The following is a 26,542-nucleotide window of genomic DNA, read 5'->3' as shown; positions in this document are numbered from 1 at the left end:
ATGACCCAGCCCTCCACACCCCCAATCACCCAATGACACCCTTCCACACCCCCCAATGAACCACTGACCCACCCCTCCACACCCCAAATCACCCACTGACCCACACCTCTACGCCCCCCCAACCACCCACTGACCCACCCCTCCACAACCCCAATCACCCTCTGACCCAGCCCTCCTATCACCCACTGACCCTCCACTCCACGCCCCCAATCACCCACTAAATCACCCCTCCACAAACCAAATCACCCAATGATCCACCCCTCCAGAACCCCAATTATCCAATTACACACACCTCCACGCCGCCAATAACCCATTGACCCACCCCTCCACGCCCCCAATCTCCCACTGACCCACCACTCCACCCCCCCAATCACACAATGTCCCACCCCTCCACACCCCCAATCACAAAATGACACCCTTCCGCACACCCCAATCACAAACTGACCCACCCCTCCACACCCCCATTCACACACTGATCCTCCCCTCACGCCCCCAATCACCCACAGAACCACCCCTTCACACCCCCAATCACCCATTGACCCAGTCCTCCACCCCCCCCAATCACACAATGTCCCACCCCTCCACACCCCCAATCACAAAATGACACCCTTCCGCACCCCCCAATCACAAACTGACCCAACCCTCCACACCCCCAATCACCCACTGACCCGCCCCTCCACGCAACCAATCACCCATTTAAACCACCCCTCCACACCCACAATCACACACTGATCCTCCCCTCACGCCCCCAATCACCCACTGAACCACCCCTTCACACCCCCAATCACCCACTGACCCGCCCCTCCACGCCCCCAATCACCCACTGAACCTCCCCTTCACACCCCCAATCACCCACTGACCCACCCCTCCACACCCCAATTCTCCCACTGACCCACCCCTCCACACACCCAACCACCCACAGACCCACCCCTCCACGCCCCCCAATCACCCACTGACCCGCCCCTCCACGACCCCAATCACCCACTGACCCACCCCTCCACGCACCCAATCACCCATTGAACCACCCCTCCACACCCCCAACCACCCACTGACCCACCCTTAAACGCCCCCCAATCACCCACTGACCCACCCCTCCACACCCCCAACCACCCACTGACCCACCCCTCCACGCCCCCCAATCACCCACTGACCCGCCCCTCCACGCCCCCAATCATCCACTGACCCGCCCTCCACGCACCCAATCACCCATTGAACCACCCCTCCACACCCACAATCACACACTGATCCACCCCTCACGCCCCAAATCACCCACTGACCCACCCCTCCACACCCCAAATCACCCACTGACCCACCCCTCCACACCCTCAATCACCCACTGACCCACCCTTCCACAACCCGATCACCCATTGACCCACAGCTCCACACCCCCCGATTTCCAACTGACCCACCCCTGCACAACCCGATCACCCATTGACCCACCCCTCCACACCCTCAATCACCCACTGACCCACCCTTCCACAACCCGATCACCCATTGACCCAGAGCTCCACACCACCCGATCTCCCACTGACCCACCCCTGAACAACCACAATCACACACAGACCCACCCCTCCACACCCCCAATCACACACTGACACAACTCTCCACAACCCCAATCACCCACTGACCCACCCCTCCACACACCCAATCACCCACTGACCCACCCCTCCACCCCCCCTACCACCCACTGACCCACCCCTCCACGCCCCCAATCTCCCACTGACTCACCCCTCCACACCCCAATCTTCCACTGAACCACACTTCCACTACCCCAATCACCCACTGACCCACCCCTCCACACCCTCAACCATCCACCGACTCACCGCTCCACACACCAGTCATCCACTTCCCCACCCCTCCACGCCCACAATCACCCACTGACCCACACATCTACGCCTCCCCAATCACCCACTGACCCACCCCTATACAACCCCAATCACCCAATGACACCCTTCCACACCCCCCAATGAACCACTGATCCACTCCTCCACACCCCCAATCACCCACTGACCCTCCACTCCACACCCCAATCACACACTGACCCGCCCCTCCACGCCCCGAATCACCCACTGGACCACACCTCTACGCCCCCCAATCACCCACTGACCCTCCTCACCACGCCCCCAATCACTCACTAAATCACCCCTCCACACACTAAATCACCCACTGATCCTCCCCTGCCGAACCCCAAATATCCACTTACCCACACCTCCACGCCCCCAATCACCCATTGACACACCCCTCCACGCACCAATCTCCCACTGACCCACCACTCAACCCCCCCAATCACACAATGACCCAGCCCTCCACACCCCCAATCACCCAATGACACCCTTCCACACCCCCCAATGAACCACTGACCCACCCCTCCACACCCCAAATCACCCACTGACCCACACCTCTACGCCCCCCCAATCACCCACTGACCCACCCCTCCACAACCCCAATCACCCTCTGACCCAGACCTCCTATCACCCACTGACCCTCCACTCCACGCCCCCAATCACCCACTAAATCACCCCTCCACACCCCAAATCACCCAATGATCCACCCCTCCAGATCCCCAATTATCCACTTACACAGCCCTCCACGCCCCCAATCACCCATTGACCCAGTCCTCCACCCCCCCAATCACACAATGTCCCACCCCTCCACACCCCCAATCACAAAATGACACCCTTCCGCACCCCCCAATCACAAACTGACCCACCCCTCCACACCCCCAATCACCCACTGACCCGCCCATCCACGCAACCAATCACCCATTGAACCACCCCTCCACACCCACAATCACACACTGATCCACCCCTCACGCCCCCAATCACCCACTGAACAACCCCTTCACACCCCCAATCACCCACTGACCCGCCCCTCCACGCCCCCAATCACCCACTGAACCTCCCCTTCACACCCCCAATCACCCACTGACCTACCCCTCCACACCCCAATTCTCCCACTGACCCACCCCTCCACACCCCCAACCACCCACAGACCCACCCCTCCACGCCCCCCAATCACCCACTGACCCGCCCCTCCACGCCCCCAATCACCCACTGACCCACCCCTCCACGCACCCAATCACCCATTGAACCACCCCTCCACACCCCCAACCACCCACTGACCCACCCCTAAACGCCCCCCAATCACCCACTTACCCACCCCTCCTCACCCCCAACCACCCACTGACCCACCCCTCCACGCCCCACAATCACCCACTGACCCGCCCCTCCACGCCCCCAATCATCCACTGACCAGCCCCTCCACGCACCCAATCACCCATTGAACCACTCCTCCACACCCACAATCACACACTGATCCACCCCTCACGCCCCAAATTACCCACTGACCCACCCCTCCACACCCCAAATCACCCACTGACCCACACCTCCACAACCCCAACCACCCACTGACCCACCCCTCCACGCCCCCCAATCACCCACTGACCCGCCCCTCCACGCCCCCAATCATCCACTGACCCACCCCTCCACAACCCCAATCACCCACTGACCCAGCCCTCCAATCACCCACTGACCCTCCACTCCACGCCCCCAATCACCCACTAAATCACCCCTCCATAAACCAAATCACCCAATGATCCACCCCTCCAGAACCCCAATTATCGAATTAAACACACCTCCACGCCCCCAATAACCCATTGACCCACCCCTTCACGCCCCCATACTCCCACTGACCCACCACTCCACCCCCCCAATCACACAATGACCCACCCCTCCACACCCCCAATCACAAAATGACACCCTTCCGCACCCCGCAATCACCAACTGACCCAACCCTCCACGCCCCCAATCACCCACTGAACCACCCCTCCACGCCCCCCAATCACCCACTGACCCGCCCCTCCACGCCCCCAATCATCCACTGACCCGCCCCTCCACGCACCCAATCACCCATTGAACAACCCCTCCACACCCACAATCACACACTGATCCACCCCTCACGCCCCAAATCACCCACTGACCCACCCCTCCACACCCCAAATCACCCACTGACCCACACCTCCACACCCCCAATCACCCACTGACCCACCCCTCCACGCCCCCAATCACCCACTGACCCACACCTCTACGCCCCCCCATCACCCACTGACCCACCCCTCCACAACCCCAATCACCCACTGACCCAGCCCTCCAATCACCCACTGACCCTCCACTCCACGCCCCCAATCATCCACTAAATCACCCCTTCACAAACCAAATCACCCAATGATCCACCCCTCCAGAACCCCAATTATCGAATTACACACACCTCCACGCCCCCAATAACCCATTGACCCACCCCTTCACGCCCCCATACTCCCACTGACCCACCACTCCACCCCCCCAATCACACAATGACCCACCCCTCCACACCCCTAATCACAAAATGACACCCATCCGCACCCCGCAATCACCAACTGACCCAACCCTCCACGCCCCCAATCACCCACTGAACCACCCCTCCACACCCCAAATCACCCACTGACCCGCCCCTCCACGCCACGAATCACCCACTGACCCACCCCTCCACACCCACAATGACACACTGATTCACCCGTCCACACCCCCAATCACCCACTGACCCACCCCTCCACACACCAAATCACCCACTGACCCGCCCCTCCACGCCCCGAATCACCCACTGACCCACCTCTCCACACCCACAATGACACACTGATCCACCCATCCACACCCCCAATCACCCACTGACCCACCCCTCCACACCCACAATGACACACTGATCCACCCGTCCACACCCCCAATCACCCACTGATCCACCCCTCCATACCCACAATCACCCACTGACCCACCCCTCCACAACCCCTAATCACCCACTGACCCACCCCTCCACACACTATCTCCCTCTGACCCCCCTCCACACCCCCAATGACACACTGATGCACCCCTCGACACACCCAATCACCCACTGACCCACCCCTCCACACCACCAACCACCCACTGACCCACCCCTCCACACCCCCAATCACCCTCTGACCCACCCTTAAACGCCCCCCAATCACCCACTGACCCACCCCTCCACACCCCCAACCACCCACTGACCCACCCCTCCACGCCCCCCAATCACCCACTGACCCGCCCCTCCACGCCCCCAATCATCCACTGACCCGCCCTCCACGCACCCAATCACCCATTGAACCACCCCTCCACACCCACAATCACACACTGATCCACCCCTCACGCCCCAAATCACCCACTGACCCACCCCTCCACACCCCAAATCACCCATTGACCCACCCCTCCACACCCTCAATCACCCACTGACCCACCCTTCCACAACCCGATCACCCATTGACCCACAGCTCCACACCCCCCGATTTCCAACTGACCCACCCCTGCACAACCCGATCACCCATTGACCCACCCCTCCACACCCTCAATCACCCACTGACCCACCCTTCCACAACCCGATCACCCATTGACCCACAGCTCCACACCACCCGATCTCCCACTGACCCACCCCTGAACAACCACAATCACACACAGACCCACCCCTCCACACCCCCAATCACACACTGACACAACTCTCCACAACCCCAATCACCCACTGACCCACCCCTCCACACACCCAATCACCCACTGACCCACCCCTCCACCCCCCCTACCACCCACTGACCCACCCCTCCACGCCCCCAATCTCCCACTGACTCACCCCTCCACACCCCAATCTTCCACTGAACCACACTTCCACTACCCCAATCACCCACTGACCCACCCCTCCACACCCTCAACCATCCACCGACTCACCGCTCCACACACCAGTCATCCACTTCCCCACCCCTCCACGCCCACAATCACCCACTGACCCACACATCTACGCCTCCCCAATCACCCACTGACCCACCCCTATACAACCCCAATCACCCAATGACACCCTTCCACACCCCCCAATGAACCACTGATCCACTCCTCCACACCCCCAATCACCCACTGACCCTCCACTCCACACCCCAATCACACACTGACCCGCCCCTCCACGCCCCGAATCACCCACTGGACCACACCTCTACGCCCCCCAATCACCCACTGACCCTCCTCACCACGCCCCCAATCACTCACTAAATCACCCCTCCACACACTAAATCACCCACTGATCCTCCCCTGCCGAACCCCAAATATCCACTTACCCACACCTCCACGCCCCCAATCACCCATTGACACACCCCTCCACGCACCAATCTCCCACTGACCCACCACTCAACCCCCCCAATCACACAATGACCCAGCCCTCCACACCCCCAATCACCCAATGACACCCTTCCACACCCCCCAATGAACCACTGACCCACCCCTCCACACCCCAAATCACCCACTGACCCACACCTCTACGCCCCCCCAATCACCCACTGACCCACCCCTCCACAACCCCAATCACCCTCTGACCCAGACCTCCTATCACCCACTGACCCTCCACTCCACGCCCCCAATCACCCACTAAATCACCCCTCCACACCCCAAATCACCCAATGATCCACCCCTCCAGATCCCCAATTATCCACTTACACAGCCCTCCACGCCCCCAATCACCCATTGACCCAGTCCTCCACCCCCCCAATCACACAATGTCCCACCCCTCCACACCCCCAATCACAAAATGACACCCTTCCGCACCCCCCAATCACAAACTGACCCACCCCTCCACACCCCCAATCACCCACTGACCCGCCCATCCACGCAACCAATCACCCATTGAACCACCCCTCCACACCCACAATCACACACTGATCCACCCCTCACGCCCCCAATCACCCACTGAACAACCCCTTCACACCCCCAATCACCCACTGACCCGCCCCTCCACGCCCCCAATCACCCACTGAACCTCCCCTTCACACCCCCAATCACCCACTGACCCACCCCTCCACACCCCAATTCTCCCACTGACCCACCCCTCCACACCCCCAACCACCCACAGACCCACCCCTCCACGCCCCCCAATCACCCACTGACCCGCCCCTCCACGCCCCCAATCACCCACTGACCCACCCCTCCACGCACCCAATCACCCATTGAACCACCCCTCCACACCCCCAACCACCCACTGACCCACCCCTAAACGCCCCCCAATCACCCACTTACCCACCCCTCCTCACCCCCAACCACCCACTGACCCACCCCTCCACGCCCCACAATCACCCACTGACCCGCCCCTCCACGCCCCCAATCATCCACTGACCAGCCCCTCCACGCACCCAATCACCCATTGAACCACTCCTCCACACCCACAATCACACACTGATCCACCCCTCACGCCCCAAATTACCCACTGACCCACCCCTCCACACCCCAAATCACCCACTGACCCACACCTCCACAACCCCAACCACCCACTGACCCACCCCTCCACGCCCCCCAATCACCCACTGACCCGCCCCTCCACGCCCCCAATCATCCACTGACCCACCCCTCCACAACCCCAATCACCCACTGACCCAGCCCTCCAATCACCCACTGACCCTCCACTCCACGCCCCCAATCACCCACTAAATCACCCCTCCATAAACCAAATCACCCAATGATCCACCCCTCCAGAACCCCAATTATCGAATTAAACACACCTCCACGCCCCCAATAACCCATTGACCCACCCCTTCACGCCCCCATACTCCCACTGACCCACCACTCCACCCCCCCAATCACACAATGACCCACCCCTCCACACCCCCAATCACAAAATGACACCCTTCCGCACCCCGCAATCACCAACTGACCCAACCCTCCACGCCCCCAATCACCCACTGAACCACCCCTCCACGCCCCCCAATCACCCACTGACCCGCCCCTCCACGCCCCCAATCATCCACTGACCCGCCCCTCCACGCACCCAATCACCCATTGAACAACCCCTCCACACCCACAATCACACACTGATCCACCCCTCACGCCCCAAATCACCCACTGACCCACCCCTCCACACCCCAAATCACCCACTGACCCACACCTCCACACCCCCAATCACCCACTGACCCACCCCTCCACGCCCCCAATCACCCACTGACCCACACCTCTACGCCCCCCCATCACCCACTGACCCACCCCTCCACAACCCCAATCACCCACTGACCCAGCCCTCCAATCACCCACTGACCCTCCACTCCACGCCCCCAATCATCCACTAAATCACCCCTTCACAAACCAAATCACCCAATGATCCACCCCTCCAGAACCCCAATTATCGAATTACACACACCTCCACGCCCCCAATAACCCATTGACCCACCCCTTCACGCCCCCATACTCCCACTGACCCACCACTCCACCCCCCCAATCACACAATGACCCACCCCTCCACACCCCTAATCACAAAATGACACCCATCCGCACCCCGCAATCACCAACTGACCCAACCCTCCACGCCCCCAATCACCCACTGAACCACCCCTCCACACCCCAAATCACCCACTGACCCGCCCCTCCACGCCACGAATCACCCACTGACCCACCCCTCCACACCCACAATGACACACTGATTCACCCGTCCACACCCCCAATCACCCACTGACCCACCCCTCCACACACCAAATCACCCACTGACCCGCCCCTCCACGCCCCGAATCACCCACTGACCCACCTCTCCACACCCACAATGACACACTGATCCACCCATCCACACCCCCAATCACCCACTGACCCACCCCTCCACACCCACAATGACACACTGATCCACCCGTCCACACCCCCAATCACCCACTGATCCACCCCTCCATACCCACAATCACCCACTGACCCACCCCTCCACAACCCCTAATCACCCACTGACCCACCCCTCCACACACTATCTCCCTCTGACCCCCCTCCACACCCCCAATGACACACTGATGCACCCCTCGACACACCCAATCACCCACTGTCCCACCCCTCCACACACTGAATTACCCACTGACCCACCCCTCCACACCACCAACCACCCACTGACCCACCCCTCCACACCCCCAATCACCCTCTGACACGCCCCACCACGCCGCCAAACACCACTGACCCACCCCTCCACACCCCCAATCACCCACTGACCCGCCCATCCACGCAACCAATCACCCATTGAACCACCCCTCCACACCCACAATCACACACTGATCCACCCCTCACGCCCCCAATCACCCACTGAACAACCCCTTCACACCCCCAATCACCCACTGACCCGCCCCTCCACGCCCCCAATCACCCACTGAACCTCCCCTTCACACCCCCAATCACCCACTGACCCACCCCTCCACACCCCAATTCTCCCACTGACCCACCCCTCCACACCCCCAACCACCCACAGACCCACCCCTCCACGCCCACCAATCACCCACTGACCCGCCCCTCCACGCCCCCAATCACCCACTGACCCACCCCTCCACGCACCCAATCACCCATTGAACCACCCCTCCACACCCCCAACCACCCACTGACCCACCCCTAAACGCCCCCCAATCACCCACTGACCCACCCCTCCTCACCCCCAACCACCCACTGACCCACCCCTCCACGCCCCACAATCACCCACTGACCCGCCCCTCCACGCCCCCAATCATCCACTGACCAGCCCCTCCACGCACCCAATCACCCATTGAACCACTCCTCCACACCCACAATCACACACTGATCCACCCCTCACGCCCCAAATTACCCACTGACCCACCCCTCCACACCCCAAATCACCCACTGACCCACACCTCCACACCCCCAACCACCCACTGACCCACCCCTCCACGCCCCCCAATCACCCACTGACCCGCCCCTCCACGCCCCCAATCATCCACTGACCCACCCCTCCACAACCCCAATCACCCACTGACCCAGCCCTCCAATCACCCACTGACCCTCCACTCCACGCCCCCAATCACCCACTAAATCACCCCTCCATAAACCAAATCACCCAATGATCCACCCCTCCAGAACCCCAATTATCGAATTAAACACACCTCCACGCCCCCAATAACCCATTGACCCACCCCTTCACGCCCCCATACTCCCACTGACCCACCACTCCACCCCCCCAATCACACAATGACCCACCCCTCCACACCCCCAATCACAAAATGACACCCTTCCGCACCCCGCAATCACCAACTGACCCAACCCTCCACGCCCCCAATCACCCACTGAACCACCCCTCCACGCCCCCCAATCACCCACTGACCCGCCCCTCCACGCCCCCAATCATCCACTGACCCGCCCCTCCACGCACCCAATCACCCATTGAACAACCCCTCCACACCCACAATCACACACTGATCCACCCCTCACGCCCCAAATCACCCACTGACCCACCCCTCCACACCCCAAATCACCCACTGACCCACACCTCCACACCCCCAATCACCCACTGACCCACCCCTCCACGCCCCCAATCACCCACTGACCCACACCTCTACGCCCCCCCATCACCCACTGACCCACCCCTCCACAACCCCAATCACCCACTGACCCAGCCCTCCAATCACCCACTGACCCTCCACTCCACGCCCCCAATCATCCACTAAATCACCCCTTCACAAACCAAATCACCCAATGATCCACCCCTCCAGAACCCCAATTATCGAATTACACACACCTCCACGCCCCCAATAACCCATTGACCCACCCCTTCACGCCCCCATACTCCCACTGACCCACCACTCCACCCCCCCAATCACACAATGACCCACCCCTCCACACCCCCAATCACAAAATGACACCCATCCGCACCCCGCAATCACCAACTGACCCAACCCTCCACGCCCCCAATCACCCACTGAACCACCCCTCCACACCCCAAATCACCCACTGACCCGCCCCTCCACGCCACGAATCACCCACTGACCCACCCCTCCACACCCACAATGACACACTGATTCACCCGTCCACACCCCCAATCACCCACTGACCCACCCCTCCACACACCAAATCACCCACTGACCCGCCCCTCCACGCCCCGAATCACCCACTGACCCACCTCTCCACACCCACAATGACACACTGATCCACCCATCCACACCCCCAATCACCCACTGACCCACCCCTCCACACCCACAATGACACACTGATCCACCCGTCCACACCCCCAATCACCCACTGATCCACCCCTCCATACCCACAATCACCCACTGACCCACCCCTCCACAACCCCTAATCACCAACTGACCCACCCCTCCACACACTATCTCCCTCTGACCCCCCTCCACACCCCCAATGACACACTGATGCACCCCTCGACACACCCAATCACCCACTGTCCCACCCCTCCACACACTGAATTACCCACTGACCCACCCCTCCACACCACCAACCACCCACTGACCCACCCCTCCACACCCCCAATCACCCTCTGACACGCCCCACCACGCCGCCAAACACCACTGACCCACCCCTCCACACCCCCAATCACCCACTGACCCTCCCCTCCACGTCCCCAATCACCCACTGACCCACCCCTCCACATCCCCAACCACTCTCTGACCCACCCCTCATCACCCACTGACCCACTCCTCCACACCCCCAACCACTCACTGACCCACCCCTCCACACCCCAACCAGCAACTGACCACCCCTCCAAACCCTCAATTACCCCTGACGCACCCCTCCACGCCCCCAATCACCCACTGACCCGCCCCTCCACGCCCCCAATCACCCACTGACCCGCCCCTCCACGCACCCAATCACCCATTGAACCACCCCTCCACACCCACAATCACACACTGATCCACCCCTCACGCCCCAAATCACCCACTGACCCATCCCTCCACACCCTATCACCCAGACCCACCCCTCCACACCCCCAATTACCCACTGACCCACCCCTCCACGCCCCCAATCACCCACTGACCCACACCTCTACGCCCCACATCACCCTCTGACCCACCCCTCCACAACCCCAATCACCCACTGACCCAGCCCTCCAATCACCCACTGACCCTCCACTCCACGCCCCCAATCACCCACTAAATCACCCCTCCACAAACCAAATCACCCAATGATCCACCCCTCCAGAACCCCATTTATCCAATTACACACACCTCCACGCCCCCAATAACCCATTGACCCACCCCTCCACGCCCCCAATCTCCCACTGACCCACCACTCCACCCCCCCAATCACACAATGACCCACTCCTCCACACCCCCAATCACAAAATGACACACTTCCGCACCCCCCAATCACCAACTGACCCACCCCTCCACACCCCCATTCACCCACTGACCCGCCCCTCCACGCCCCCAATCACACACTGAACCACCCCTCCACACCCACAATCACACACTGATCCACCCCTCACGCCCCCAATTACCCACTGAACCACCCCTCCACACCCCAATTCACCCACTGACCCGCCCCTCCACGCCCCGAATCACCCACTGACCCTCCCCTCCACACCCACAATGACACACTGATCCACCCGTCCACACCCCCAATCACCCACTGACCCACCCCTCCACAACCCCTAATCACACTGACCCACCCCTCCACACCCTATCACCCTCTGACCCCCCCCTCCACACCCCTAATGACCCACTGACCCACCCCTCGACATACCCAATCACCCACTGTTCCACCCCTCCACACCCCGAATCACCCACTGACACGCCCCTCCACGCCGCCAAACACCACTGACCCACCCCTCCACACCCCCAATCACCCACTGACCCTCCCCTCCACGTCCCCAATCACCCTCTGACCCACCCCTCCACATCCCCAACCACCCTCTGACCCACCCTTCATCACCCACTGACCCACTCCTCCACACCCCCAACCACTCACTGACCCACCCCTCCACACCCCAACCACCCACTGACCACCCCTCCAAACCCTCAATTACCCCTGACCCACCCCTCCACAACCACAACCACCAACTGACCCACCCCTCCACGCCCCCAATCTCCCAGAACCAGCCCTCCACACCCCCAATCACCCACTGACTCACCCCTCCACACACCCAACCACTCACTGACCCACCCCTCCACACCCCCAATCACCTACTGACTCACCCCTCCACACCCCCAATCACCCACTGACCCACCCCTCCACACACCCAATCACCCGCCGACCCACCCCTCCACACCCCCAACCACCACTACTTTGTCATTTCCTGTCAGATTCACCTTGTGTACAGACACTCCTGTGCCCAGCGTCACTTTATGGACACACAATCAATCTGTGCATAGAAGCTATCGTATGTGTTGGTGGTGGTGTAGATAGAGTAGAGGATTGTCAAAGATTGCAGAGAGACCTTGAAAGGATGCAGAAGTGGGCTGAGAAGTGGCAGATGGAGTTCAACCCGGAGAAGTGTGAGGTTGTTCACTTTGGAAGGACAAACTCCAACTGACCCACCCCTCCACGCCCCCAATCACTCAATGACCCACCCCTCCACACCCCAATCACTTCCACAGATCCCTGGAAGTTGCCTCACAGGTAGATAGGGTAGTTAAGAAAGCTTATGGGGTGTTAGCTTTCATAAGTCGAGGGATAGAGTTTAAGAGACGCGATGTAATGATGCAGCTCTATAAAACTCTGGGTGGGTCACACTTGGAGTACTGTGTCCATTTCTGGTCAGCTCTCTATATGAAGGATGTGGAAGCATTGGAAAGGGTACAGAGGAGATTTGCCAGGATGCTGCCTGGTTTAGAGAGTATGGATTATGATCGGAGATTAAGGGAGCTAGGGCTTTACTCTCTGGAGAGAAGGAGGATGAGAGGAGACATGATAGAGGTGTACAAGATATTAAGAGGAATAGACAGAGTGGACAGCCAGCACCTCTTCCCCAGGGCATCACTGCTCAGTACAAGAGGACATGGCTTTAAGTTAAGGAGGAGGGAAGTTCAAGGGGGATATTAGAGAAAGGTTTTTCACTCAGAGTGGTTGGTGCGTGGAATGCACTGCCTGAGTCAGTGGTGGAGGCAGACACACTAGCGAAGTTTGAGAGACTACTGGACAGGTATATGGAGGAATTTAAGGTGGGGGGGCTATTTGGGAGGCAGAGTTTGAGGGTCGGCACAACATTGTGGGCCGAAGGGCCTGTAATGTGTGTTCTATGCACCATCCAGAGACAGAGAAGCAGTTTCAGCGACAGGTTACTATCGATGCAATGCTCCTCAGACAGGATGAAGAGGTCAATACTCCCCAATGCCATTAGGCTTTACAATTCAACCGCCAGGACTTAAGAACTTTTTAAAAGCTATTATTAATGCTTTTTGAGATAGTGATTTAGATGCATATCATATTTTTTACTGAGTTAGGTATTGTATGTAATTAGTTTTGCTACAACAAGCGTATGGGACATTGGAAAAAAGTTGAATTTCCCCATGGGGATGAATAAAGTATCTATCTATCTATCTATAAGTTGATGAGAGGCATTGATCGTGTGGATAGTCGGAGGCTTTTTCCCCAGGGCTGAAATGGTTGCCGAAAGAGTGCACAGGTTTAAGGTGCTGGGGAGTAGGTACAGCGGAGATGTCAGGGGTAAGTGCCGGGGTGAGGCCACCCTTAGGTGGAGGAGAAACAGCTTGTATTCCGTCTGGGTCGCCTCCAACCTGATGGCATGAACATCGATCTCCCCAACCTCTGGTAAAAAGAAATAATAATCCGTCCCTCTCCCCACTTCTATTCCCCACTCAGGCCTGCTGCCTCTTGTCCCCTGGGTCCTCTCCTCCTTCCCTGTCTCCTGTGCCCCACTCCCTATGCCAGTGTATCACACTGTCAGTGTTCAGGGCTGAGGCTGATGTCGTATGTAATGGCTTCTATGTAAAGCCCCACGGTGAAGGAAATGGTTTCTCCGTGGCAGCAACGTTTGGGCTATGGCTGGAGATAACGGGGCCATGCCATCCGATGGGAGAAATGTCGTTCTCTCTTGTGGGTCTGGAAGAGAGACTTCCGCGGTCTTCCGTCGGGGAGCGGAGAGAGAGAGGACGCGAATGGAGAGAGTCGGAAGACCATCGGACGCAGCGGACTGAGGAGCGAGGGGAACATTTGGGGGGGGCAGGTGAGGGGATCTTTTTCACTCCAGACCAGGGTGGGGGTGGGGGGGTTGGGTGGTGAGAGTGTGGAAGGAGCTGCCCGGCTCAAGTGGCGGATGAAGGTTCGATTGTAACGGTTAAGAGGAGTTTGGATGGGTGCGTGGATGGGAGGGATATGGAGGGCTGGTACAGTTCAATGGGACTGGGCAGATTAATACTCTGGGAGGAACTAGATGGGCTGAAGGGACTGTTTCTGTGTTCAGTGACTATGTAACCTCACAAGGTTTCAGCCGAGAGACGGGGTCAATGGTCGTTTGAAAGCAGTACAGAACAGACACCTCATGTTGGCGGGTTCTCAAAGCCTTTATTCACCTCTCAGAGACACAGAAAGCAGAATAATCACTGGATATCTTTTGTTAAATCGTGCACGAAGGTCCCCCCGCTGATTCCCAAGGCCCTGTCTTGATTAGCTGTGCTCCTCCATATGAGAAGACACTACCTTTCCGTCCACCACCTTCTCCACAACGGTGATCGTCTTGGTCTTGGTCGAAACAACGGGCTCTGAAATGAAAATAGTCAGTCAGAGATTTCATTGGACGGTCGACTGATACAGTCACCAATCAGCAGTCACAAGACCATAAGACATAGGAGCAGATCTGGGCCATTCGGCTCATCAAGTCTGCTCTGCCATTCCATCATGGCTGATTTACTATCCCTCCCAAACCCATTCTCCTGCCTTCTCCCCGTAACCTTTGAAGCCCCGACCAATGGAGGATCTATCAGCCTCCACTTTCACGAAATATTGCAGGGTGAACCTGTGGAATTCATTGCCACAGATGGCTGTGGAGGTCATGATATAAGGGTATGCTTAAAGCCGAAACAATGCGCCTTATTCTGTTTGAATGATTTATGCCCTTAAATGTACCAAATGGCTCAGCCGCTGCAGTTGTCTGGTCCTAGGCTCCCCCACTATCGGAAACATCCTCTCCACATCCACTCTATCTGTGTCCTCTGATCCTAGACTCCCCCACTATCGGAAACATCCTCTCCACATCCACTCTATCTGTGTTCTCTGGTCCTAGGCTCCCCCACTATCGGAAACATCCTCTCCACATCCACTCTATCTGTGTCCTCTGGTCCTAGACTCCCCCACTATAGGAAACATCCTCTCCACATCCACTCTATCTGTGTCCTCTGGTCCTAGACTCCCCCACTATAGGAAACATCCTCTCCACATCCACTCTATCTATGTCCTCTGGTCCGAGACTCCCCCACTATAGGGAACACCCTCTCCACATCCACTCTATCTGTGTCCTCTGGTCCTAGACTCCCCCACTATAGGAAACATCCTCTCCACATCCACTCTATCTGTGTCCTCTGGTCCTAGGCTCCCCCACTATTGGAAACATCTTCTCCACATCCACTCTATCTGTGTCCTCTGGTCCTAGACTCCACCACTATAGGAAACATCCTCTCCACATCCACTATATCTGTGTCCTCTGGTCCTAGACTCCCCCACTATAGGAAACATCCTCTCCACATCCACTCTATCTGTGTCCTCTGGTCCTAGACTCCCCCACTATAGGAAACATCCTCTCCACATCCACTCTATCTGTGTCCTCTGGTCCTAGACTCCCCCACTATAGGAAACATCCTCTCCACATCCACTCTATCTATGTCCTCTGGTCCGAGACTCCCCCACTATAGGGAACACCCTCTCCACATCCACTCTATCTGTGTCCTCTGGTCCTAGACTCCCCCACTATAGGAAACATCCTCTCCACATCCACTCTATCTGTGTCCTCTGGTCCTAGGCTCCCCCACTATTGGAAACATCTTCTCCACATCCACTCTATCTGTGTCCTCTGGTCCTAGACTCCACCACTATAGGAAACATCCTCTCCACATCCACTCTATCTGTGTCCTCTGGTCCTAGACTCCCCCACTATAGGAAACATCCTCTCCACATCCACTCTATCTGTGTCCTCTGGTCCTAGACTCCCCCACTATAGGAAACATCCTCTCCACATCCACTCTATCTGTGTCCTCTGGTCCTAGACTCCCCCCACTGTAGGAAACATCCTCTCCACATCCACTCTATCTGTGTCCTCTGGTCCTAGACTCCCCCCACTGTAGGAAACATCCTCTCCACATCCACTCTATCTGTGTCCTCTGGTCCTAGACTCCCCCACTATAGGAAACATCCTGTCCACATCCACTCTATCTGTGTCCTCTGGTCCTAGACTCCCCCACTATAGGAAACATCCTGTCCACATCCACTCTATCTGTGTCCTCTGGTCCTAGACTCCCCCACTATAGGAACATCCTATTCATGTGCACCCTATCTTGTCCTTTCATTATTTGGTAATGTCAATGAGATCTCCCCTAATTCTTCTAAACTCCAGCTAATTCAGGCTCAGAGGCATCAAACACTCTCCATTCATTCACACTTTCATTCTGGGGATCATTCTTGCGATCCCCTGCAATGCCAACACATCCGTTCTTAGACATCAGACCCAGAGCTGCTGACCATATTTGGAGTACGGTCCGACCAATCCCCTATGAAAGACGATCTGTTCCACCCAACACTTCTCAAGTGGAACCGGTCACCTCATGAGCTCAGGGATGCCAAACGTTCCAGCCCCTCATTCCCTGTCCAAAGTGTCCATGGTCCGGAGTATTCTGAGATCCAGTCCAGAATGTTCAGCACTGATTTGACACCCACCTTTCAGTGATGTGTGTACAAGGACACACTTAAGCTTGTTAAAGCTGGGGGTGGTAATGGGGACAAGTTCCCACTTCCTATTAATTGCTAGCAACGGTGTGCGTCTCAAATAGCCTCTGATAACCAAGTCCCGCTACTGAGCCCAGTGGAACAGTTTCTACTGACAGGAGAAGGGGCAAAAGCGGGTCACTGGCGCCATTAAAACCAGTCGCTCTGGGCCGACGGGGCACAGCACCCGTGGTTGTCTGCGCAACTGGAAGGAAATCTCTGATCTCAAACCTCCTGCTGCCTTATGGCTACACCCACTCATGGGGAAGGCTTCCGGAGTAAACCCCTTGGGAACGTCACAGCTATGTAGGACCCTAGTCAGACCCCACTCGGAGTACTGTGCTCAGTTCTGGTCGCCTCACTGCAGGAAGGATGTGGAAGCCATAGAAAGGGTGCAGAGGAGATTTACAAGGACGTTGACTGGATTGGGGAGCATGCCTTATGAGAACAGGTTGAGTGAACTCGGCCTTTTCTACTCGGAGGACGAGAGGTGACCTGATAGAGGTGTACAGGATGATGAGAGGCATTGATCGTGTGGATAGTCAGAGGCTTTTTCCCAGGGCGAAGTGGCTAACACGAGAGGGCACAGTTTTAAGGTGCTGGGGGGTACGTACAGTGGAGATATCAGGGGTAAGTTTATTATGCAGAGAGTGGTGAGTGCGTGGAATGGGCTGCCGGCAACTGTGGTGGAGGCGGATACGATAGGGTCTTTCAAGAGACTCCTGGATAGGTACATGGAGCTCAGAAAAATAGAGGGCTATGGGTAACCCTCGGTAATTCCTGAGGTAAGAACATGTTTGGCACAGCTTTGTGGGCTGGAGGGCCTGTATTGTGCTGTGGGTTTTCAATGTTCCTATGGTTTTAAAATTCAGGAGCGGGGGTCCACAAGGCATTCCTACGTTGGGTTCAGTGCCGACTGGCAGCTCCTGGGCCTTAGATGACACTCCATCTTCAGCAACGCAGACGGAATTCTGGAGAGACCCAGCGAGTCCCGATGTTGGGCTTCAGCCCAGATTCAGAATCAGGTTGAATATCTCCGGTGAAGATATTGCCGTGAAGTCTCTTGTTCTGCAGCAGATGAACAAGCAGTATACCACAGACCAACAATTACAATATGAAACATATCAATAAAATTAAATTAGTGTGAGCGGGGAGAAAATGGCGAGGTAGCGTACAAGGGTTCATTGTCCATTCGGACATCCGATGACGGAGGGGAAGCTGAAACAACGACTGTTTATTCCTCACCACGGACTCTGCCTGACCTGCTGAGCTCCTCCCGCATTCTGAGCGCTTTACCAAACCTTCTCAGCCCGACTGCACCCATGATAAAACGGACTACTCACGTCTTTCCTCCCTGACCACCGTCTTCGTAACAGTTGATGAGCTTGACGCCTGGCCAGAAGACTTGCTCCTGAAAAACAAAAGGGTCAGAGTGTGACCTTGCACTGCGGGAATGGCTGGGGGTGGGAGGAGGTAGCAACTTCCAGTGAAGGGGGGGGGGGTTGTCAGAGGTCTAAGGAACAGTTATTACCCTTCAACCATCAGGTAGGAGGTACAGGAGCCTCAGGCCCCACACCACCAGGTTCAGGAACAGTTATTACCCCTCAACCATCAGGAAGGAGGAACAGGACCCTCAGGACCCTCACCACCAGATTCAGGAACAGTTATCACCTCTCAACCATTAGGAAGGAGGTACATGAGCCTCAGGACCCACACCACCAGGTTCAGGAACAGTTATTACCCCTCAACCATCAGGTAGGAGGTACAGGAGCCTCAGGCCCCACACCACCAGGTTCAGGAACAGTTATTACCCCTCAACCATCAGGAAGGAGGAACAGGACCCTCAGGACCCACACCACCAGGTTCAGGAACAGTTATCACCTCTCAACCATTAGGAAGGAGGTACATGAGCCTCAGGACCCACACCACCAGGTTCAGGAACAGGTATTACCTCTCAACCATCAGGCTCCTGAAGCGGTGTGAATAATTCACTCGCCCCAACTCTGAACTGCAAACCTTCCACAACCTACAGGACTCATTTTGAAGGTCTCAGCAACTCATGTTCTCGGTATTAATTTACCTTTTCTAAACATTTGCACGGTTCGCCCTCTTTTGTATATTGTATATTTTTAAATCAGTCTTTGTGACGTACAGCTTTTCATCTATTTGATTGTATTATATCAGTTTCCTGTTAACAACCGAGACACTACTCAGGGTAGAAGTTGTAACATGAGGGGTCCACTTTTAAGGGGAGGAAAGTATGGGAGGGTTGTCAGAGGTAGGGTTTCTTTTTGACAGAGCGGTAGGTGTTTGGAGCGCCCTACAGCGGTGGAAGGAGAGGCATATACATTTAGGGCACTGAAGAATCTCAAAGACACCCCAATACCCAGAGCCTGGACTGACACCATCTTACTGCCCTCTACTGTGCCCGGTGTCCTGTTTATTATTTATTGTCATGCCTGCACTGTTTTGTGCACTTTATGCAGTCCTGGGTAGGTCTATAGTCCAGTTTAGTTTTTTTTCTGTGTTGTTTTTACGTAGTTCAGTCTGGTTTTTGCATTGTTTCATGTTGCACCATGGTCCTGAAAATCGTTGTCTGGTTTTTACTGTGTACTGTACCAGCAGTTATGGTCAAAATTCAATAAAAAGTGACGTGACTTTACTTGAAGATAGGCACAGGGATGATAGGAAAACGGAGGCTATGTAGGAGAGAAGGTTTGAATTAATCTTACGGAGGGTTCGAATCACGGTAGGACTTTGTGGGCCGAAGGGCCTGTACTGTTCTACGTTCTATGACTGGGTTGTATTCAGGTTCGAGTGTCGTCTGGCCAGTTGCTTACCCGATGCCGCCCAGCAGCCGGCGATAGGTCTCAATTTCCGCCTCCAGCCTGCTCTTTATGTTCAGGAGCTGCTGGTACTCCGCGCTCATTGACATGAGTTTGGTACGGATGCCCCCCAGCTCCGCTTCCAGCCCGTTGATGGTCATCTGCAGTTTGTCCCTCTCTCCGCCGAAGCGCATATCAACCTCGTCCAGGTTCCTCTCCAGAGAGGCGATCTGCGGGCAAGGAGCGGACGGTGAGGGGGGGTTGGGGTTTCCAGTGACCGGGCCGCGCTCTCCCCAGCTGCCGTCCTTCGACAGACGCGCGGCAGATCGCAGCCTAACACGCTGCCTCACCGCTGGGTACGGGAATGGCCGGGAAGCGCACAGGAAGACTCCACAATGGGGTCTGTCATGGGTCGTCAAAATTACCCGACACTGCACCGGCCCCAGCCTACCCGCCATCCACATACAGAAAGGGTCTGGAAAAAGTGGCCGGTAACACCATGATGGATCCCACCCACCGTGCTCACGGACTGTCTGTCCCACTCCTATCGGGGAGGAGGTTTCGCCAGGGCCACCAGACTCAAAACGGACTGGTGCAGGAAATGCTCCGTGGTCCCACAGCAAGTCGTCACAACTGCCCAACACATCACCGGCATCAGCCTACCCACTGGTAGGGGGGGGAGGGGGGAAGGGGTTTGTTCACCAGGGTCCGTCCGACGACTGAGTCGGTCTCAGGGACTACACGTTACACTATGGGAATAATCAATCAATCAGTAGCCGGGTGGCCCCCTCTCCTCCCCCTCCTCCCACGGTCAGCCCAGCCCGACGGGTCACTCACAATACTCTGCAGTGTGCTCAGCTCGGTTTCCAGCCCCTGACAGCTGCGCCTCAGCTCCGTGAGCTTGGATTTCTCCCCGTCGATGGCACCCGCGTTGACGGTCATCTCTTGTTGCTTGGTCACAATCTGAAACAGTTCAATGTTCGGTGTAAATTTCATGCAGAGATCGGGATGGAAGGACACAGTGACGGTGGAGAAGGCGCTATTACATCATGTGGGGTGGGGCGGGGGGCCAGGGGACGTCAGACTGGGGAGTTCAATTCCAACGGTGCCTCTAAGGCGTCTGCTCATCCTGCCCAAGATCTCTGACTTCTCCGGTTCCCTCCCGTATCCCGAAGACAGGCCTGCGGAGAGGAAAATGGGATCGGCCATGGTGAATTGGGAGAGCAGACACACCATGGGCCGAATGGCCTGTTTCTGACGCCTGTGTTCACCTGGACTCGGGAACAGGTGGGTCGCTCGGCCGTGAGTCTCGACGGGGCCGGCGGGGCTTGTTCTGAATGGAATCTCGGAATAAGTATCCACTTACCTCCTGTTTGTACCATTCGTCGGTCTCTATCTTGTGCTGGTTGACCATGGCTTCATGTTTCGCCCGAATGTCTCCCAGAATCTTGAGCAAGTCCGCGGAGTCTTCATCTTTGACATCGACAGACACGTTCCCAGACATCTGAGACCTCAGGCTCCTGAGTTCCTGCAGGAAGGGGAAAAAAAACTCAGCGATGTCAGCCTCCGACTCCCAGCAGTGACACAGAACAGAGACAACTCACAATGTTCGGGCGGTGACGCCCATAGCTTACATCTTCATGGTTTTTCCTGATGTAAATGAGCTCCTCTTTCAGGTTCTCGATATCTGTCTCCAGCTGACTCCTCTCGAGGGTCAGGTTGTCCAACATCATGCGCAGACCGTTGATATCGTTCTCAACGGACATCCTGATGGTCAACTCAGTTTCAAACCTATCGAGATGGGGAGAGAGCAGGGGATTCTGGTCATCAGTGGCCAGGGCTGAAGTCGTAACGCATTTCCTGCCCCAAAGTGTACAAGATATCTGGGCCTGTACTCACTGGAATTCAGGAGAATGAGGGATGACCTCATTGAGACACATCGAACGGTGAAAGGCCGAAATAGAGTGGATGTGGAGAGAATGTTTCCTATAGTGGGGGAGTCTAGGACCAGAGGGCACAGATAGAGTGGATGTGGAGAGGATGTTTTCTGCAGTGGGGGAGTCGAGGACCAGAGGACACAGATAGAGTGGATGTGGAGAGGATGTTTCCTATAGTGGGGGAGTCTAGGACCAGAGGACACAGATAGAGTGGATGTGGAGAGGATGTTTCCTATAGTGGGGGAGTCTAGGACCAGAGGACACAGATAGAGTGGACATGGAGAGGATGTTTCCTATAGTGGGGGAGTCTAGGACCAGAGGACACAGATAGAGTGGATGAGGAGAGGATGTTTCCTGTAGTGGGGGAGTCTAGGACCAGAGGACACAGATAGAGTGGATGTGGAGAGGATGTTTCCTATAGTGGGGGAGTCTAGGACCAGAGGACACAGATAGAGTGGATGTGGAGAGCATGATTCCTATAGTGGGGGACTCTAGGACCAGAGGACACAGATAGAGTGGATGTGGAGAGGATGTTTCCTGTAGTGGGGGAGTCTAGGACCAGAGGACACAGATAGAGTGGATGTGGAGAGGATGTTTCCTATAGTGGGGGAGTCTAGGACCAGAGGACACAGATAGAGTGGATGTGGAGAGCATGATTCCTATAGTGGGGGACTCTAGGACCAGAGGACACAGATAGAGTGGATGTGGAGAGGATGTTCCCTATAGTGGGGGAGTCTAGGACCAGAGGACACAGATAGAGTGGATGTGGAGAGGATGTTCCCTATAGTGGGGGAGTCTAGGACCAGAAGACACAAATAGAGTGGATGTGGAGAGGATGTTTCCTGTAGTGGGGGAGTCTAGGACCAGAGGACACAGATAGAGTGGATGTGGAGAAGATGTTTCCTATAGTGGGGGAGTCTACGGCCAGAGGGCACAAATAGAGTGGATGTGGAGAGTATGTTTCCTATAGTGGGGGAGTCTAGGACCAGAGGGCACAGATAGAGTGGATGTGGAGAGGATGTTTCCTATAGTGGGGGAGTCTACGGCCAGAGGACACAGATAGAGTGGATGTGGAGTGGATGTTTCCTATAGTGCGAGAGTCTGGGGCCAGAGGACACAGAGTGGATATAGAGAGGATGTTTCCTGTAGTGCGGCAATCAAGGACAAGAGGACATAGAGAGTATGTAGAGATGATGTTTCTTGTAGTGTGGGAATCTAGGACCAGAGGGCACGGGTTAAGAACAGAGGAATGTCCTTCTAGATGGGAGATGAAACCCCATTGACTATCTGGTTCTCCACCCCTGCAGTTGAGTGAAGAACGAACATTTGCCCCAGAAGACCTGACAGTGAGCCATTAAAAATATGGGATCCAATCGGGGACAGGGCTAGAAACCAAGTCGGAGTTTTGAGAGGAGATTAACTCCTGTTAACTCATTACCGTCCGCACTCCAGTATTCGCTGCATACTATGATAGAGATCAAGGAAGATGTTAAAATCTGGAGACAAAAAAAAAACACAAGATGCTGGTCGAGCAGCATCTGTGGAGGGAGAGACAGTCAACCCTATATGTTGACAGTAGTCTATGTCATTTTTAGCCACACAACACACTCTGCAGATGTTGGAATTCCAGAGCAAAACACACACACACACACACACACACACATACACACACACACACACACACACACACACACACACACACACACACACACACACACACACACACACACACACACACACACACACACACACACACACACAGTGTTTCACATGCAAAGTTTGTTCGGATACCAGTGTCACTGTATTTGTATTTGACTTTCTGAAAAACATTAGACTTTTTAATAATATTCGAGTTTTTGCGGGGGTGGGGGAGAACACGGTGAGTCCATTTCCTGTTTCTTTGCCCCATGCTCCAGCCCAGCAGGTGGCGGTAATGGACCTCCTGCTGGTCTGCCAGTCGCCGTTAAAATTCCCGAGAAGCAGACGACGACCTGGAGGACTAATTCGGTCCATTGTCCTCCCTCCAGTGGAAGAGGGAGGGGCGGAGGAGGCGGACCCGGTCAGTTGGACCTCAATACTCGCATCGGCCGGCTGGGTACTAACTTGGTCTTGAAGTCTTCGGCCGCCAGTTTGGAGTTGTCCACCTGGAGCATGATTCCGGAGTTGGCGAGGATCAATTCGTTGATCTGTGGGAGACAGGCGGTGAACATGGACTGGGTGGAGCAAGGGTGCGTGGGAAAACACAGGCGCACTGTCCCGCTCGCTTTCGGTGTCCAAGGTTAAACCCTGACCCTCAATTCCAACCTCTCTCCTCCCAGCCCCCACCTACCTCAGGGCTACGTCTTCCTCCACCAACCCCTCACTCCTCCACCCTGCCGTTACCCGCGCCCTTTCCACCTGCCCCTCCGCCCTCCTCTCTTCTCCACACTGCCCTTCCCTCCACCCTCTACACACGACAGCCCTTCCCTCTGCCCTCTCCACCAGCCGCTCTCTCCGCCACCGTCCGTTCCCTCTGACCTCTCCACCAGCCCCTCTCTCCTCCATCCTGCCCCCCGCCCCACCCCCGACACCCTGGTGTTGGTCAAATCCGCAAATGGCGCGTCTCGATGGCCGAGTGAGAAATAGAGTCAATCTTTAACCCCTGCCCCGGCCTTCCCCCATTCTCCACCAGCCTTCCCTCGCACCTAACCTTCTCCCCTCTGCAGAGGGCACAGCCTCACAACAAAGGGACGGCCACTTAGGACGGAGACGAGGCGGACGGCTGAGGCGGCGGCGGTCAGGTTGGGTACCCACGAACGGGAGGATCTCATGGGCGGCGAGGCGCCTCTTCCCTCCGCTCGCCCGTGGGTCACCCTTGGGCAGGGTTCTTAACCCGCCTTCCCCTCTACCCACCCCACCAACACTGACCGTGCTCACGGGAAGCCATGGGGCAGGTGGTGGACGGTCCTATGAGCAGCCGGTGCGGATCACTACTCCTGGTGATGTGACCACTGACACCAGGCAGACACTCTCTGAACGGTATTGATAATTGTTGGGGGGGGGGCACTCGTCGTGCAAAGACATCTCCCGGGGGGTTCAATGGCCTCTGTAACTTTGCAAAGGTGCATTTGGAAGGGGCAATAGATTAGCCAGACTGGAATGGTGGAACACACTCGATCGGCTGAATGGCCTCTTTCTACCCCCAATGTCCAATGGCCATCATCCTCTCACCCTGAGCATCTTCCCCCCCCCCCCCACACACACACACGCCCTGGGGAGGAGGTGTCAGCTGTTTATTCCCGGGCTCTTACCTGGTCGCGGAGGTTGTTGATGGTGGCCCAGTACTCGCTGTAGTCGCGGTTGGCGGGACCGGCCTGTTGGTAGTACTCCCGGATCTGAAGCTCCAGCTCGGCGTTGGACTTCTCCAGGGAGCGCACCTTCTCCAGGTACGCCGCCAGCCGGTCGTTCAGCGACTGCATGGTCTCTTTCTCGTTGGTCAAGGCGGAGGAGGAGGAGGAGGAGGAGGACATACTGAAGCCTCCCCCGCCGCCGAACCCGCCGCTGAACCCGCCGCCGAATGCGGACATCAGGCCGGAGCTCATTCCCAGGCCGGCGCCCAGGGACGAGCCCATGCCGTAGCTGGAGACTCGACTGCTGGACATGCGGCCCTGGCCGACGCCGGACATACTGCTTCCACGCATGCGTGAGGGGGTCCCGGTCAAGCTCCGGGATCCCAGGGTCTGACGCGAGGTGCTGCTGGTGAAGCTGGATTGCATCTTGTTCCTCAGCCTGCACGAAGGCAATGGTGTGCCGGCACCTGCTCCTCGCCTCTTTATATCCTCATCCCGAGCCGGGCCACCGCCCAGAGAAAAGAATGCGCTGGGCGTGGAGCCTGGGGCTCTTTGGAGGGTCTCGAGTTACGGCGGACACACCCAGAGTCCGAAACACACGACCCCGCCGCCTCCCACGGCCGCGGAGCAGGTCTGATTCATTCTGGAGCAGAGAGAGAGAGAGAGAGAAAAGTTTCTCCAAGTTTAACTGTTCAAGTGCAAGTTTAATTTTCGGTGGAAATGCCGGTGAAAGTGCCAGTCACAGCGGG

At 56.8% G+C, this 26,542-nt stretch overlaps 1 protein-coding gene across 1 annotated transcript; it reads right to left on the bottom strand.

The window, feature by feature from the left end:
- Nucleotides 1-15,273: 15,273 nt before the first annotated feature.
- LOC140741539 (keratin, type I cytoskeletal 19-like) lies at nt 15,274-26,329 on the bottom strand. The gene is made up of 8 exons (XM_073071841.1): nt 25,755-26,329; nt 24,568-24,650; nt 22,162-22,318; nt 21,894-22,055; nt 21,365-21,490; nt 20,543-20,757; nt 19,046-19,113; nt 15,274-15,490 (listed from the first exon to the last, which is right to left on the bottom strand). Exons 1-8 carry the CDS (start codon nt 26,217-26,219, stop codon nt 15,396-15,398), a joined length of 1,371 nt encoding a protein of 456 aa, XP_072927942.1. The 5' UTR covers nt 26,220-26,329; the 3' UTR covers nt 15,274-15,395.
- Between the last annotated feature and the right edge of the window lie 213 nt (nt 26,330-26,542).

This window comes from Hemitrygon akajei, chromosome 18 (genome assembly GCF_048418815.1).
Source record: "Hemitrygon akajei chromosome 18, sHemAka1.3, whole genome shotgun sequence".
NCBI classification, from domain to species: Eukaryota; Metazoa; Chordata; class Chondrichthyes; order Myliobatiformes; family Dasyatidae; genus Hemitrygon; species Hemitrygon akajei.
This window is presented reverse-complemented; position numbering and strand designations above follow the sequence as displayed.

What these genes read in the sequence shown, in the direction of transcription:
- LOC140741539 (XM_073071841.1), bottom strand. Translation starts at nt 26,219, where the DNA reads ATGCAATCCAGCTTCACCAGCAGCACCTCGCGTCAGACCCTGGGATCC. An exon ending in ACGAATGGTACAAACAGGAG is followed by an intron (nt 21,491 to 21,893) that starts GTAAGTGGATAC and finishes GAACTGTTTCAG; the next exon opens with ATTGTGACCAAGCAACAAGA. An exon ending in GGTGGTCAGGGAGGAAAGAC is followed by an intron (nt 15,491 to 19,045) that starts GTGAGTAGTCCG and finishes TTTTCATTTCAG; the next exon opens with AGCCCGTTGTTTCGACCAAG.